Below are 16251 nucleotides of genomic sequence, written 5' to 3'. Positions count from 1 at the left end.
ATACATAAAACTCTCTGGTAGGCAGAATAATGCTGACCCTAAGATGTTCAGCCCCTAATTCCCTGAACCTGTGAATATGTTACCTTCCATGGCATCTTGACAGATATGATTAAGGTTAAGAACTTTGAGATGAGGAGATTATCCTGGATTATCCAGATGGGTCCAATGTAATCCTATGTGTCCTTAAGAGGAAGAAGGCAGAAGAGTGGGTCTGAGAGCTGCCATGAGGACTCAACAGCTGTTGAGTTGGCTTTTGCAAATGGAGGAAGAAGGCCATGAGCCAAGAAATGCAGTAGCCTCTAGAAGCTGAGAACAAGCTTAGTCATCAAGAAAATGGACCCTCAATCTTACAACTGCAAGAAAATGAATTCTAACAACTCAAATGAACAGGAAATGGATTCTCCTGCAGATTCTCCAGAAAGGAACAGAGACTGCTGTTTCAAGAGCATGAAATTCAGGCAAAACTGACTCAGATTTCTATGAATAATGACCTGATGGAATTTAGAATATATTTTATTGATTATATTCCATGAGCTAGATAGTTTCTGGGGTAATAATATATTTTAGATTTATCCTCAATATCTTCATCAATATTGAGACAATCACGGATCTATGTGCCTTGATAAGCATCACTTGACCTCATCTTTATCTTGAACTGGAAACCACAATGGAAGCAGATTAAGTATAGCTCCTTTTAACTATAAAGGAATACAAGTAAGGCTCTAACTAGGTACATAATGTCAGTAGGTCAGATGAAATATTCAAAGATTTGTCTGTATTAGTAAAAATATATTTAGATGTTTCAAACTATTTCCGAAATTAAGGGATTTAAAAGTATCTTATTCCCCCCAAAATCTGTTTCAGACTTCTCTACCACGCAATCTAAAGAAAAGATCTTAAAATGATGTGGGAAAAGATAAATGAGTCATCTGCCTTCTGTCTCAACTAAATGAATAATTTACTTTTACCTTTTAGAAAAGATTGAAATTCCCTGCCTTTGTCTTCATTGATTTTCTCTTCTAGTGAGGAATATGTGCTCCTTACATCACTCACGGCCAAAGAAATATTGTCAATCTTCTTCTGCAGAAGGGTTAGTTTCATTGCCTGGTAGTTCATCTGGTCGGTCATTTTTTGTGTCACTGCTGATATATAAGATGAGAAAATATGAAACATTTAAAAATTCGTATTTAAAACCACTCAAATCTCATGATAGATTGAGTGCTAATTCAGATAAACTGTGTTTGTGCTTCATATTTAAAATATAGATTATATACACTTGGCAAATGGCATCCTACTATTTAGGGGAAGAAATTTGTAAAAAAGCATTCTAATATCTTAGAAGTCTAAAATGTTTTAATTTTGCCCAGAATTTTCAGTCTCTCTTTTCTTAAAGAGTGTCTGTTAAATTTTCAATAGATGAGGAAATTGAGAATCAGAAAACTAAAATAACTTGCTTGAGGTTACCAAGCTAATGTCTTATATTCTGCTTTCAAATCCAATGCCCCAAAATTGAACAGGTGTAACTTTATATATATACATGTACATGTGCATGCATACTACATACATACACCTACATATGCATATACTACATATATATGCAGTTTGTATCTACATTCTGAGAAATTTTTATTTACTGAGGTATTTTTAATGAGAGATAAAGAGATTCAGAATTTGGTTAGAATCACTTTATAAAGCAATGATACTTTCCACATCTTTACATGTAATTTCAATAATTCAAGGAGGGTTTCATTGTATTTTGTGAAAATACTGAAGTTTGACCCCTTAACAAAAATTGAGTACAGTTTATAAGCTATATTAGCCTGAATTCTTAAAGAGATTCCCTTAAATCAGATTACTCAATTTGAGTGCCTTGTTTTGTATGGCTAGATATATGCCAAATATAGATGTTTTTAGCAGTAACCAACTTTATGTTTCTAAGAGATGAAGCCTAAAAGGATTATGATTAGAAAGATGAGAAAGTATGTGACATGCCAACTTTAGATCAACATGATATTCTTTTTTTTTTTTTTATAAATTTATTTATTTTAGTTGGGGGCTAATTACTTTACAATATTGTAATAGTTTTTGCCATACATTGATATGAATCAGCCATGGGTTTACATGTGTTCCCCTTCCTGGACCCCCCACCCACCTCCCTCCCCATCCCATCCCTCTGGGTCATCCCATTGCCCCGGCCCTGAGCCCTTGTCTCATGCATCGAACATGGAATGGTGTTCTGTTTCACATATGATAATACACACAACATGATATTCTTGTTGATTCTGAGCCACAATTCTTTGCCTTAGTCTGTGATCAATACACCTTGGCAATCTCTTATCAATCAAGGGAAGAGAGGCTTCTTAGCTGCTTTAAAATGATCAAGTCCTTCTATCCATGCCAAAGTTCTTCCATAACTGTACTCTTTGGAGGACAATAGTGTGATTTAAATTTGAAAACCTGTTATTCCTTACAACCTAGTGTCACAGCATTTCTATTCCCTTCTGTGTCTGTACAGAGAGCTCCAATAATTACACAAGTTCACTTCATGCTGGGAACCAGCAACTCATTCAGTTTCACCTAATACTCAGCAGCAGTAGAAAAGGGTCAAGAGGTACGTTAACGTGTCATCATCAAACATTTGACAGGCAAGTGATGTATTGTTTGTAAGTCTTCATAAATAGAGTGACAATGATTGGGTTAGGGACTATAGTAATTACAATCTGTGACCTGGGTCACCACAGTCTTGCTGCTGCTGCTCCAATGTTCCTCTGCCAACAGCCGCGTAGCTTTCAGCCTGTTTGCTGTGTATCAGCTGCTGTTGTTCCTGGGCTAGATAGAAGCAAAAAGAGAAGAGAGAGAGTTAAGCACTGGGTTGGCCTCATTTTCTCCCAGTCCTGAGCAGCAATGTGGCTAACATGCATTTTCCCGTGTACTGAAGCATGATGGTCATGGTCCACCATGATTGCAGATTGAGCGGCTCTGCCCCCAACCACAGGGTGATGTGCTGCCACATTGGTGCTGAAAGTGCAAGATTCTAGTTCTCTTTGAAAAAAGTAAAATTATTCAGGTTTCCTTGTAATTGAAAATGGGTGATAGTTTAGGGAAGCTGTGTAAACTTGGGGATGTATACTGCCAGTATAATTCAGGGGACCTTAAACTCAGCTGTGTTACAAGCTGTAGCAGCTTACTAAGCGGACTGTCTCGAAGACGACTTGTTTAATAAAGCAATTTCCAACTGGCGGCCATTTGGAAGTAAGGGACAGCTACAAGTGCTTTACTAAGAGAATATTTGCTTAATAGTGCCACTTAAACGAGTTTTCCCCAGATTTTTAAGAAATGCATAGGTTCAAAACAGAAACACTGTAAGTAAAAGTAAACCATTACAGGGCATGTCTAAAGGGGTTCAAGTAGTACAATCAGTGAAATTTCAGAAAAATAGAAATTCTTTTTTTTTTTTTTAGAAATTCTTATAAAATAAATTTACTCTCTTAAAGAATTGCTTCTTTTTTCCCATGAATCAAACAATATTTTAAATGGGAATATAATTTTTCACTGGGGAAAACAATTTAGAGGGAAGATTTATTAAAAATATTGAACACATCAAGTAATATATGTCTGTAATTTCCAGACTTCTAATGAACAAATTTATTCATTGAGGTCTGAATATCAGACACGAGCAAACAAGTGTTTGGTGTCTGACTGTGCTTCTTCCCATGTGAAATTATGTACCAATAAAACTGCACTTCTGGCATATGTTAATTATGCTCAGTAAGGATATGTCACTGTGACAATAATACTAAATCATCTCTACTCCATAGAAAGTATATGTATTTGGCACTAATTTGATTTAGTCTCTATTGTTGGATTGAATTTTGCGTTGCTTTCTTTAGGGCACTGAGCTAACTTAATGAATCTCCATTCATGTCCAGAGTTTTTGTTTTGATTTTCTTCTCTCCACTGCATAATAGATTGTCTGGCATAATTTTTTATTTATTTGGTGGAAGAAGAAAATCTGCAGCTTGGGGAAAAGTGCATGTATTTGGGAGCTGTGGTAGGTGGTGAAGAGTATTAACTTTATGCTAGATTCTGGCAGTAAAATTATTATAGCCCCAATTCAAATTAATTTATAGAAATATATGTTAAATAATTGTTTAATTTTTAAAAACAAGATATCTTCTTAGATGTAATAAAGCATTTTCTTGGCAGCTAAAATCTATCTACTTAAGAGTGTTACTAAAGAGTAAAGCGTTGGTTTTCAAACCAGGGTCCCTGAATCAGCAGTATCAGCATCACCTAGGAGTTTTAAAAATTCAACTTCTGGGCACCCCCACAGACCTGCTAATTTAAGAAATCCTAGAGTGAGGCAGAACTCGGTGCTTTAACAAGCTCTCCAGTTGATTCCAAGGCACACTGAAGTTTGTAAATCACTGGAATTAAATCCATCTATCAAGATAAATCATTCTTAGCAACTTTCCACCTCACTACCTTACCCGTTCCTCTTAGCAGTGGAAGAGTGTTCAGGATATAGACTTGTATTTATAGCAAAAGAAAAAGGTGGGTTTTGCAAAATGAACAAATGGTCTTTTCATTTTTTTACTGCTAACCTTTCTGAGCCAGATCATAGGAGAACAAAAAGAACTGGTGCATTGAAATGCATACCACAACCTGGTAGGTAGAAGATTTTGTTAGGAAGCGATGTGCAATTATGGTAAAAACAAAGACCACATATTTTGTGGCATACAAACAAGGCTGCTCTTCAAATTTATTTTTCTATCATTAACTTTTTTTTTCTGTTTTTTAATTTTTTTAATTAGTTTATTTTCTATTTTTTAACTTTACAATATTGTATGTTTTGCCATACACTGACATGAATCCACCATGGGTGTACATGCTTTCCCCTTCCAGAACCCCCCTTCCACCTCCCTCCCCATCCCATCCCTCCGGGTCATCCCGGTGCACCAGCCCCAAGCACCCTGTATCATGCATTGAACCTGGACTGGCAATTTGTTTCACATATGATAATTTACATGCTTCCATGCCATTCTCCCATATCATCCTGTCCTTGCTGTCTCCCATAGAGTCCATAATACTGTTCTATTTTCTCTGTGTCTCTTTTGATGTCTCACATACAGGGTTATCTTTACCGATTGACTAAATACCATATATATGTGTTATTATACTGTATTGGTGTTTTTCTTTCTGGCTTACTTCACTCTGTATAATAGGCTCCAGTTTCATCCACCTCATTAGAACTGATTCGAATGTATTCTTTTTAATGGCTGAGTAATATTCCATTGTGTATATGTACCACAGCTTCCTTATCCAGTCATCTGCTTTTAAAGCATATTATGTTCTTGCTTTTCTTCTTTTTTTCCTAACATTTCTTTAGACTAGTAGTTTTTTGTCATGGATGGAAATCAGAAGTGATTGTTAACTTGGAAACTCAACATTCTGTCCATCATCCTTGCCCCATCTGAAGATTATGAATCGTAGTTCTGTTCTGGGGAATTGAGAATGTGTATATATAGTTCTTTAAACTCTGCAGGTGATTTCAATGCATGACCTTGGTTAAGAACCATTAATTTAGAACAAATTTCAAAATTTTCTAATTCTAATAAATAAAGTCAATATTATAAGGCAGAAAATACCAGATTTTTCTTTTTTCTTTTTTTTAGAAAACACCAGATGTTTTTAATTTAAAAATTGCAATCCAGATTGCAATTGGATTGATCTTTGGAAATTTTTAAATGACCACTAGATTTGTTGATAACAAGAGCACATGTTAAAGACTTGAATTAATAAGTGAGTAAAAGCCTTTAGTCTCCTACCATTCCATAGACAAGCAGACCTTTATAAGGAGTAAGTGAAGTGAGGTGGATGTGGAGGGTGGTTTTCACAGTTCCCATTCCCTACTATAGAAAATACTATTCTCTGTGTTAGGACACAGAATCCCCGAAGAGAGATTCCTAAGTGTGTGCATGTGAAGTGTTTGAGCCACCTACCCAGCAATCAAATCTAGAGCCCACTGACAATTTCAGTATGTCTCAGAAATAAAAGGGCCTTTCCACTCAAAGCCTAGGCTATAGTACCTCACTCTTACCTGGTAACATCCCACAAAGCCCTAACTCTAAAACTGTATTTAGTCAGTATGCACCAATGTGACCTAGCAATTATTAAAATATTCAAATACAGCCATACATACTGGAAAATATATTATGATAAAATGTAATAACTCATAAGCACTGCCCTAGTGGCTCAGTGGTAAAGAATCTGCCTGCCAATGCAGGAGACATGGTTTTGATTAGGTCAGGAAGATCCCCTGGAGAAGGAAATGGTAACTTGCTCCAGTATTCTTGCCTGGGAAATCCCATGGATAGAGGAGCCTGGTAAACTACAATCCATGGGGTTGCAAAAGAGTTGGATACAACTTAAACAACAATAACTGATAAACTTAGTTTAAAAAATTGCAATATTAAATTACTCCAAGTTAATTGTGTATATGTGATAAAAGATACATCTTGTAGGATACATGATAAATGGAATTCCTTTTATAACAGCTGAGAACTGTTTTCATAACTAGTAATTTGTTGGGTCCATTTTATGCACTACATACATAGTAGTAGTGGTAGTCGCTCAGTCGTGTCTGACTCTTTGGGACCCCATCAACTGTAGCGCGCCAGGCTCCTCTGTCCATGGGATTCTCCAGGAAAGAATACTGGAGTATTCTCTTCTCCAGAGGATCTTCCTGACCCAGGGATCAAACCTGAGCCTTCAGCATTGGAGGCAGATTTATTAGTTTAAGGCAGATTCCTTAACTGATGCACTACATCAATTTTTTGACAGACATCAGTTTCTTATTTTGGAGAAGGAAATGGCAACCCACTCCAGATTTCTTGCCTGGAAAATCCCGTGGACAGAGGAGCCTGGTGGGTTATAGTCCATGGGGTTGCAAAGAGTCAGATACAACTGAGCACGCACACACACAGTTTCTTATTAGGTGTGATTTATGTAGTTGTTAGGATTTCTAAATTGTTTGGTGCTTTCTTTAGTTTACTTTCTAGTACATACTAATTGTTCTCAGTACATAGATTTTACTATTATTAAAGCATTTATAATAAATTATTAAAAACACTGGAAAAGAGACAAAAGTTTAAATTTTCAAAGTATTTCTCTTAGATATCATGAGTGGGAATTTTTTGAACCTTAGAAAAAAATAGAAATGTTATCAACAATGAGCCAAGTGCTGGATTGTCTAATGATACAGTCCAAATATCAGTCTGGAACATCTTTTGATATATAAGATATCAAAATCAAAAATAACAAATCAATATCAAAAATAAATTTTATTTTAAAATATAATCCATATTTTTGAAATAAAATCAACGTGATTTTCAATAAAAATTAGTGAACTGTTTTGTTGTTTTTTAGTCCCTATGTTGTGTCCAACTCTATTGTTGACTCCATGGACTGTAGCCCATCAGCTTCCTTTGTCCGTGGAACTTTCCAGGCAAGAATACTGGAGTGGGTTGCCATTCCCTTCTCCGGGGATCTTACAGACCGTGGGATCAAACCCTCCTTTCCTGCATTGGCAGGTATGTTCTTTACCACTCAACAATCATGGAAGTCCATCAATTTTTACGTAATATATAAATGTTGATTTCAGATAACGATCTAAATTTGTATCATTACAAATTACTAGACTTTTTTGTCTTCAATGACGTTTAATTTCTGTTAAAATTAATTTGTGATCAAGAGAAAAATATTAAAGAATTTATGAAATTGCATGTGTGCTAAGTCACTTCAGTCGTGTCTGACTCTTTGAGACCCTATGGACTGTAGCCTGCCAGGCTCCTCTGTCCATGGATCCTCCAGGCAAGAATACTGGAGTGGGTTGCCACTTCCTTCACGGGATCTTCCCAACCCAGGGATGGAACCCATATGTCTTATGTCTCCTGCATTGGAAGGTGGGTTCTTTACCACTAGAGCCCACCAATTAGTTTCATGAAATAAGCTTTTGTAATAATAAAAATTTTCAAGTAAAGTAAAGCCTTTGAAATAAAAAACTTCAAAAACACTTTATCAAATATGTTAGTAAAATTCAGTAAAATAAGAATTTTAGAAGAAATTATAACTTTTAACATCATCATGAAATTCAGATTAGTTTTATGTTTAACATTTGGAAAACAGTCTGTTTTTACAGAAAGGAAAAGGAGAATTGGTTTTCATAAATGACATTCTAAATCTTTTTTTTAACTTTATAAGGAAAAAATTATTTCCCTTTTCAACTGAAAATAACATGAAAACTGATAAAAGATATTTTAGATATGAAAAATGTTTACAGATACTACTTAACACAAAAATTAATGAGGGAGAAATTACATGAGAAAATACAGATTTTCTAATAACTTATGTGAAAATGAAATTTTTATGACAAAACTCAAAAGTATAATGTTTAAGCGCCTTGATTTATGATGCCCTAAATTTGATCAAATGTTTGCAGAGCTCTATGAATTGATTAAATAGGACATTCCTATAAGAATTTTTATGATTTAGTTAATAATAAATATATTGGATATTTAAAAATACATGCAGAAATAATGTAAAAACATAATACAATCACTGTTAACTCAGTGGTGTCTAGTAGATAATTCAGTCGCGTGGCAATAGCGTTGATGTTAAAAGAAATTATAAACTTACTGAGATTTCATGTCACTCATGGCTCTAAATCTGATGGAGAAGTCTTTAAAACAGATCGAGGCAGTAACCTGTATTAATCATATCTCTGATGGGGACATCATTTAGCTGGTGTCATCCATGTCAAAAAAAAGAGCACATCAATAATTTATAGAAATTAATAAATTGCTTAGAATTTATTTGAATGATACAATGACTGATTTGTGTTATGATTTATATTACTTGGTATATAGTTTTATAATATAAGTAACATATGCACTGGAGTGGGTTGCCATTTCCTCCTCCAGGAGTAACTTAAGAAAATAAAGTAATATTATTAATGTTTGATTTTTATATTGATTTATATATTAATTGATACCAAGTTAGTTGTAAATTTTTGAATATGACCCCTGCCCCTTGCCACCTCATCACCATAATCAAGAGGTAGATTAATTGAGGCGCTCATGATCCTGACTAAAGTGGAGCAACCTCAATAAAAATTGCAATAGCATTTTACACAGTACATTCCTAAGGGTTTAAAATATGATGCTAAAAGTTTTCATTATAAATTATAAAGTATTATTTTATATTGCATTATCATATTTTAATGTAATTGAGTCTCTTCTCTTTACAAAGTATCAAATCTTGCATATTTAATGTGGAGATTGTAACATTCTATTTCATTGAATGTTCCTGATTTGGAAAGTACCGGCAAAAAGAGAGTTGTCCACACACACACACTCACACAAGAGGAAGTGAAGGGTATTCTATGTGTGTTGGGTCCTATTTGAGGTGGAGTACTTCATCCAATTATGGTTGTCTCTTTGCCACTCACTCCAGGCCAGATCCTGAATGTGCAAGAAGTGAAAACAAACCTATGTAAGAGGTAAAGTGTCAAGAACAGAAAGGACGGATACAAAAAGAATTTAAGTGTAATTTTCTATTCACCTTAGCATCAAAAGAATTTCAAGTAAGTTTCATTCATGCAATCTGGAAAAATGCTATTGCATTGCCAATGAGAGAATAGTAAGTGACATACTAGAGCAAATCAGCAAATTAGAAATAAAAAGATAAGAAAAAACTTTAGAATAAGAAAATGGAAGAAGAGAATTAAATAAAGAAAGCTTTCAGAAAGTCTCAGATGGTAAAGAATCTGCCTGCAATGTGGGAGACCCAGGTTTGATCCCTGGGTATGGAAGATCCACTAGAGCAGGGACTGGCTACCCACTTCAGTATCCTTGCCTAGAGAATTCCATGGACAGAGGCTGCAGGCCATGGGGTTCACAAAGTGTCGGACATGACTGAGTGACTAACACTTCAGGAAGAAGAAAAGAAATAAACTGAAAAGGATAAAGATTAACACAGAAATATTGACTGAAGTCTTTAGTTTTCTTGCATACTCATCTTTGGTGATTCATTCCTCAGTATGTGGAAATATATTTATGAAAAAACAGTTAATATTTCTCCATATAATTATATTTAATTAATTTATTTTTTATTTGAGGATAATTGCTTTACAGAATTTTGTTGTTTTCTGTCAAACCTCAACATGAATCAGTCATAGGTATACGTATATCCCCTCCCTTTTGAAATTCCCTCCCATCTCCCTCCCCATCCCACCCCTCTAGGTTGGTACAGAGCCCCTGTTTGACTTTCCAGCCACTATGGAAGATGGTATGGAGATTCTTAAGGAATCTAGGAATATTTCTCTATATTTTTTAAGGTTTTAAAAAGGCTGATTTGAAAGAAAATGTAAGTGGAAAGAAACCCTTTCAATATTGCATGACAAAAACTAATGTGATGCATGTATGTGTGTGTGTATAAAACTTTGCATTTGCTCTTAGCTATAGTTATTTTTAATTAATTGTTTTAGGAGGAAATGGATGAAGAATTGTACTCCTAAGTAAAAGAAACAACCGTTAAGCACCACTAAAGATCTTTGAGATCCAATTGTCATATGAACCTCTTTTCTGTGGAATTCATTGGATGGGGTCTCTGCCAAAGCTGTTAAAAACCTGAAATGCCTGTTTAACAAATTCAATAGTTTGTTATCTTTTCTTAGCTCTGTTTGTTGACTGGAGTTCAATACTTGCATTCATCCCAATTTATTTCTCAGGATTTAGATGGTGGAGAAGCACTGATAGGATCTCTGAGAGTGGAGTCAGTTTCTCTCCTGTGATAAAATTCCTGGTTGATCGATGCTCTTTTATTTTTTCATTTAGCAATCTTTCTGTCTTCCTTATGTATTCTCTACCACAGGACTGCCACGATTCTAGGTTTTCCAGGCAATCTTCTTATCTTGCACTTAAGCAGAGACCTTTGTTTTGTTCAATTAGGTACAAATTTCTAAGTCTTTTTTTCTTGATCCTTTCTAAGAGATTGGTGCTGAGACCGAAGGACATTTATTTAAGTAGAATAATTCTACAGATCTTTAAGTTCTGCTGATTTTTAAAAAGTTCAATATATTTTAAAAATTGGATTTCTTTTTTCTCTTCTCCCAATACAATTACTCTTTTTTTTCTTGCACTAGAATCTGATCTTGGTGGATCAGAGAAGCAAGGTCAGCAAGTGTCAAGAGCAACCGTTCCTTTACTAGGTGATTTTCCCTTTTTTCTTTTAATTAGACAGGTGTTATTTTTGAGTTTTTTTTTCTTCCAGGCTTTTGAGGCATATAGAGTAATTCATTAATGGTGTGTCAGTAACGAGGAAGCTTGCTCTCTCCACCTTAGAACCAGACACCTTCCTATGTGGCTTGACAAGACCAGTTTCCAGCTGATCCTTTGATATCAACAGAAAACTTGCACTTGCATGATGATGCTGAGTACATATGTAAACATTTACTGAGATTTAGTAGCTAAATAGAAGAATACAGTTTGATGCAACAAAAGTACATTGTGTTTTTTGACTAAACGTATCATAATATTATTGAGCAGAGGAGGTAATGTTTTTTTTCAGAGGAAGGCATTAATCACCACCAAGAAGAACTAGATATGCAAAAATATAAGAAATACAGTTTTTTTCATTTCAAATATTGTAACTTTTATGGTATATTAATTGAAGTCATTTTCAAAATAATCTTACTAGAGAAGCCCCATATTTAAAATAGTATAATAGCTCTTACATAATTTATTGAATTAGTGCACACTTATGAAAAGAAATGTTTTTATATATTCATAACATATGGCAGGGCCTGTTTATTCTAATAACCAATTAACTACATTTTTCGACATTCATAGTAACTATGATATATTTTATAAAAGTTTTATAAAATACCTTTTTCCTAGATAGGGGATCTGATTAAAGCTGACTGGATTTTTTTAAAAACAGATTTTTAGAGTTTTTTTTTTCCCTCCTCTCTAATCTAACATTATTTGAACTTAAATTCCCGCCCTTTGTGTCATTAGAGCAAGCCAAAATTTCCTTGAACTACTTCAGAAATTTTAGAGACATCTACTGGAAAAGCACATTATTGCAAAGTTTGTAAAATTGTCTTAGAAAGTATGTCATTACTGATACTTCAAAACATATCTTTGATACTATATCACAAATCTAAGTCACTTTGTGAAGACAAGCTTGCTGACCCTCAAGAAAGGTGTAACAAATGTAAAATATATAAAAATTTCACTTTGATATTGGACTTGGTGCTCCTTTTTCTTCTCAACAAAACTCTATTCACTTATGGGTTTTAAAACTTAGTTTCTTCTTAAGAGTATGACTAATATTTTAATAGATAATCTAGAACTTCTTACCAGAATTTTGATTCTCTGAGTTGCAGCAAAAAAGAGCATATGTGGAAGATTAGTAATAATATAAATATTATGTTGGAGAATAAGACCATAGAAAGAAATGCTCCATGGGTTTTTTTTTAATGCTTTATTTTATATTGGTGTATAGATGATTAACAATGTTGTGCTAGTTTCAAGTGTACAGTAAAGTGATTCAGTTATACATAAACATGTACTTGTTTTTCTTTTCAAATTCTTTTGCCCCCATGGATTTTGATCACACATCCTTTCTTAACAGGTTGGGGATTGGTCTATTGAAAGAGAAAGAGACAGAAAAAGAGACGGGTAGAAAGTGAAGCAGGAGAAATAACTGAGAGTATAGTTGCCAGCAATTCCATTTTCTGATCTATTGATTATATATTTAAAAAGACCTCCCTAGTGCAATTTAAATTAAAATTGTTACTTTTTCTATTATGAAGTTAATTTTGTTGTGGGAGAGAAAGTTGTGGGGAAACAAGGATTTATGAAATTCATGTAATATTTTACAAATTTTCTATGAATAAAATAATTCCCTCTTGTAAAGGACTAACACGGAAGTAATTATAATCGTGGCTACATAACCAGGTTATTTCAAACCCTTGAGGGCTCTGAAGGGATTTAAAGAATGGATCAGCCACACTGATTGTTCTTGCCATATTTGGAGCTGCTTGTCATATGAGACAGCATGGAAGAGTGCTGTCAAAGGAAACCTGACAATTTTCTCTCCCACATATGAATAAAAGACTGTTGGCACATATATAAGGTGTGATGAAAAGGGGAGGAGTACCTTGGTATGTAATTGGGTAGGAATCAGAAGGAAAATGTGTGCACTCCCCCTCACCCCCCAAATCCTGCCCCAAGGATAGATGAGATAATGAAGAATGGTTCAAGGGACAAAGGGACACAGTAGCTCTTAATACTACCAATGCATCAACTGCACTAATGAAAAATTCAATAGCTTTTATGTACTGCAATAAAAGTGAAGACTGGGATAGTCAGGATATCGTAGGGAGCAACAGTAGGTTCCCTTAGAATCACAGTTGTATTAGAGTTGATTGTATGACAAAATGACACAATGGGCACATCTACCAACAGAAAATTATTCCTACTATAGATTTCAGTGGAAAGAAGACCTTCCCACAGCAGCTTAACCAGCAGAAAGATACCTGCATAATTTAGTTACACTATTGTGACAGACAGTCAGAGTCAGAACTGTTGTGGGATGTGTTTGTTAACGGGTATTCAAGATAACGATTTGTGAATCTAGTATTAAAGATATCCACAGGTTGCTTCCATTACACCAGGAGGTGTTGTTAAAAAACAAAGCAAATCCCGTTTGGATTCAATTTAAATATTTCATATAATACTTTGAAAAAAAGGGGAAAAGAGTACATAGTAGGTATTCAAAACCATCAACTAGTCTTTTTTTTATTGTGTGTGTATATTTATAATGATGGAATTCTGTGTTTTTTCTTCCTAGACATAAACAGTCCACCTTTAGTTATTAATAATCCATTAGCAGGTGTAAAAGGAAGAAGCATGAAGGAACATAGTCCTCATCAGCTGGAGACCATGATGTTCTTTGACATACAGACTCCTCTTCCTGCTACATGTCTGCGTTCAGTCCCTTAGGTACAATAGGATGTGGAATGACATTCAAAATTTCTAGAAAGGCGTATTGTGAACCCTGCTGAACAAACACTGAATATTTAAGAAATGATAATGGAATTAATAATCCTAAGGATCTTTTTTCATAAGAAGAGAAATATAAAAATGAACTGTAGACTTGAGAAATAGAGTACTAAATATTCTCCAGAACTCTTAACCATCTGACATACATAGACTATAAACAAATATGTTTTACCACAGAGAGTATGTCTGTGTACCTGATGGAAATCAGAAATCCTTTGAAAGTTGGATCATGTTTTGAATATTTTTAGAATATGCTAAATTACCTTGTTTGCAAATATTTTTGGTATAGATGATATTTTGCTTAAAACTTTGTTTTACCTGATGTTATACTCTGAAAATATATTAAATAACATTTCTGAAATTCAGTCCAGATCCAGAATAAATAGCAGTACAGTGAAATTTGCCTACAGATTCTCAATGAATAGGCTAGAAGAACCATATATAATATCCTTAACTAAACCGCAAGTTTCCTAGAGCTTTTATATTACAACTTTCTTTTCAAAAAATGTAAATCATAATGGTTTCTCCACACTTACATTAATTTTTAATCACAGTCTCTTACACTGTTGATTGAATTCCCTGCTACCGCTAATGGCCTTTCTTGTAATATTCATTCATTTAAAATATGTATTCTGATGCTGTATTTTACTTTTCAAAGGAAACCTATTTAAAGCCCAAAGCAAAATAATAGTCACATGGATGTTAGACCATAGCAGGTTACCATGCATTTGATCAGGCTTGCCACCAGAAAATCCTTAAACTTTGTTGAAAAATGGCTCCATTAGGATATGTTTTAAAAAGCAGAAATTCACTTATAGATGATATTATTTCAAATGATTGAACTGGAACAAAACTAGAAGGTGATTTTATTTTTACATAGGGTCACTTCTAAAGACAGTTTAGTTAAAAATATAAAGTTAGGATTTCTGATATTTTAATAAGGCATTGTTGATGCCACAGAGCTAAGGGAAATTAAAATATTTAGACACATCTCCAATTATTCATCATATGAAACCAATATAAAAATGAAAGAATTTAAAGGATGGCTTATGAAATTTTAGGGTGCTAGAATAGCTCCCACATTAGGAAGCTCTAAAATAGTAAGTCTTGGTAGTTTCACTACATGTTAATTTACTTGGGTTCAGAAGAGAAAACACAGCTCCTTTGGAATCAGTTGCTTATTCTTTAGAAGTTTTATGCTTCTCATTGTGATTATGAAACTGCTATTAGAATATACCTTTTTAAAAATTTTAATTGGAGGCTAATTAGTTTATAATATTGTGGTGGTTTTTGCCATACATTGACATGAATCAGCCATGGGTGTACATGTGTTCCCCATCCTGGACCTCCCTCCCACCTCCCTCCCCATCCCATCCCTCAGGGTCATCCCAGTGCACCAGCCCTGAGCACCCTGTCTCATGCATTGAACCTGGATACCTTTTAGCTGGCACTTTGGTCCACTGAATCCAGGACAGCACTTCCATTCTAATGAGGTAACAATCTTATGTTGCATCCTGTACACAGAATTTGATATCTTCTGAGATCTAGAGGAGAGGAACACAATTGGGGGAAAACAGATTATTTGTCTCACATTAAATTATTAGCTGGAATAAAAGTGACTGGGATGATGCCTGGAATATAATAAGCATATGTTAAGTGTTATCTGTTATTCTTCTTATTATAATAATCTTCATCATCAATATTACTGTCAAACTTAGAGTTCTTTAAATACATTATAAAAAAAAACATTAAGGTTTATACTCTTTGGTATTTAAAATTTATACCTATCATTATGTTTTCTAAAGATACTACAATTTTTCCCCTGATAATGCTTTTCACTAAACCAATATTAAAATATATTTTAATTCTAATGTTTAAATAGCTTATGGGAATAATTAGTTTTAGTTCTTACTATTTCTTATATCATTAGGGTTAAAAGAATCTGTTTTCCTCCAGATCAATATCAAACAACTTGAAACAAGTTAGATATCAGTGATCTGATTAAAAATATGATAGCCACTATGATTTTGACCTGTACTTTCTTATCTCTCAAGTTTTTAAATTATACTACCTATTATTTCTCTTATATAGCATCTCTCTCACAGGGAAAGAGAGAGGGAAG

General features: G+C 34.2%; 2 protein-coding genes across 7 annotated transcripts in view; one reads left to right on the top strand and one right to left on the bottom strand.

Annotated features, from left to right (window-relative positions):
- SNCA (synuclein alpha) overlaps window positions 1–16251 on the top strand; it is a 347772-nt gene that overhangs the window by 74649 nt on the left and 256872 nt on the right. For both annotated transcript variants that reach the window (XM_081594657.1, XM_081594680.1), the window contains one exon: window positions 2516–2645. The gene's annotated coding sequence lies outside the window, so the exon portion shown is untranslated. The remainder of the gene's footprint in view (window positions 1–2515; window positions 2646–16251) is intronic.
- The window catches only part of MMRN1 (multimerin 1), a 65933-nt gene that overhangs the window by 24725 nt on the left and 24957 nt on the right, over window positions 1–16251 (bottom strand). For 3 of the 5 annotated variants that reach the window (XM_081594522.1, XM_081594528.1, XM_081594538.1), the window contains exons 3-5: window positions 15567–15673; window positions 2728–2829; window positions 969–1142 (exon numbers count right to left, since the gene is read on the bottom strand). In XM_081594522.1, coding sequence (XP_081450648.1) covers window positions 969–1142; window positions 2728–2829; window positions 15567–15673 — 383 coding nt within the window. The remainder of the gene's footprint in view (window positions 1–968; window positions 1143–2727; window positions 2830–15566; window positions 15674–16251) is intronic. The other 2 variants (XM_081594523.1, XM_081594548.1) reach the window with 1 other exon arrangement.

This window comes from Giraffa tippelskirchi, chromosome 1, assembly GCF_054371585.1.
Source record: "Giraffa tippelskirchi isolate mGirTip1 chromosome 1, T2T-mGirTip1v1.2.pri, whole genome shotgun sequence".
Taxonomy (NCBI): Eukaryota; Metazoa; Chordata; class Mammalia; order Artiodactyla; family Giraffidae; genus Giraffa; species Giraffa tippelskirchi.
The sequence above is the reverse complement of the archived record's forward strand: the minus strand, read 5'-3'. Positions and strand labels throughout refer to the sequence as shown.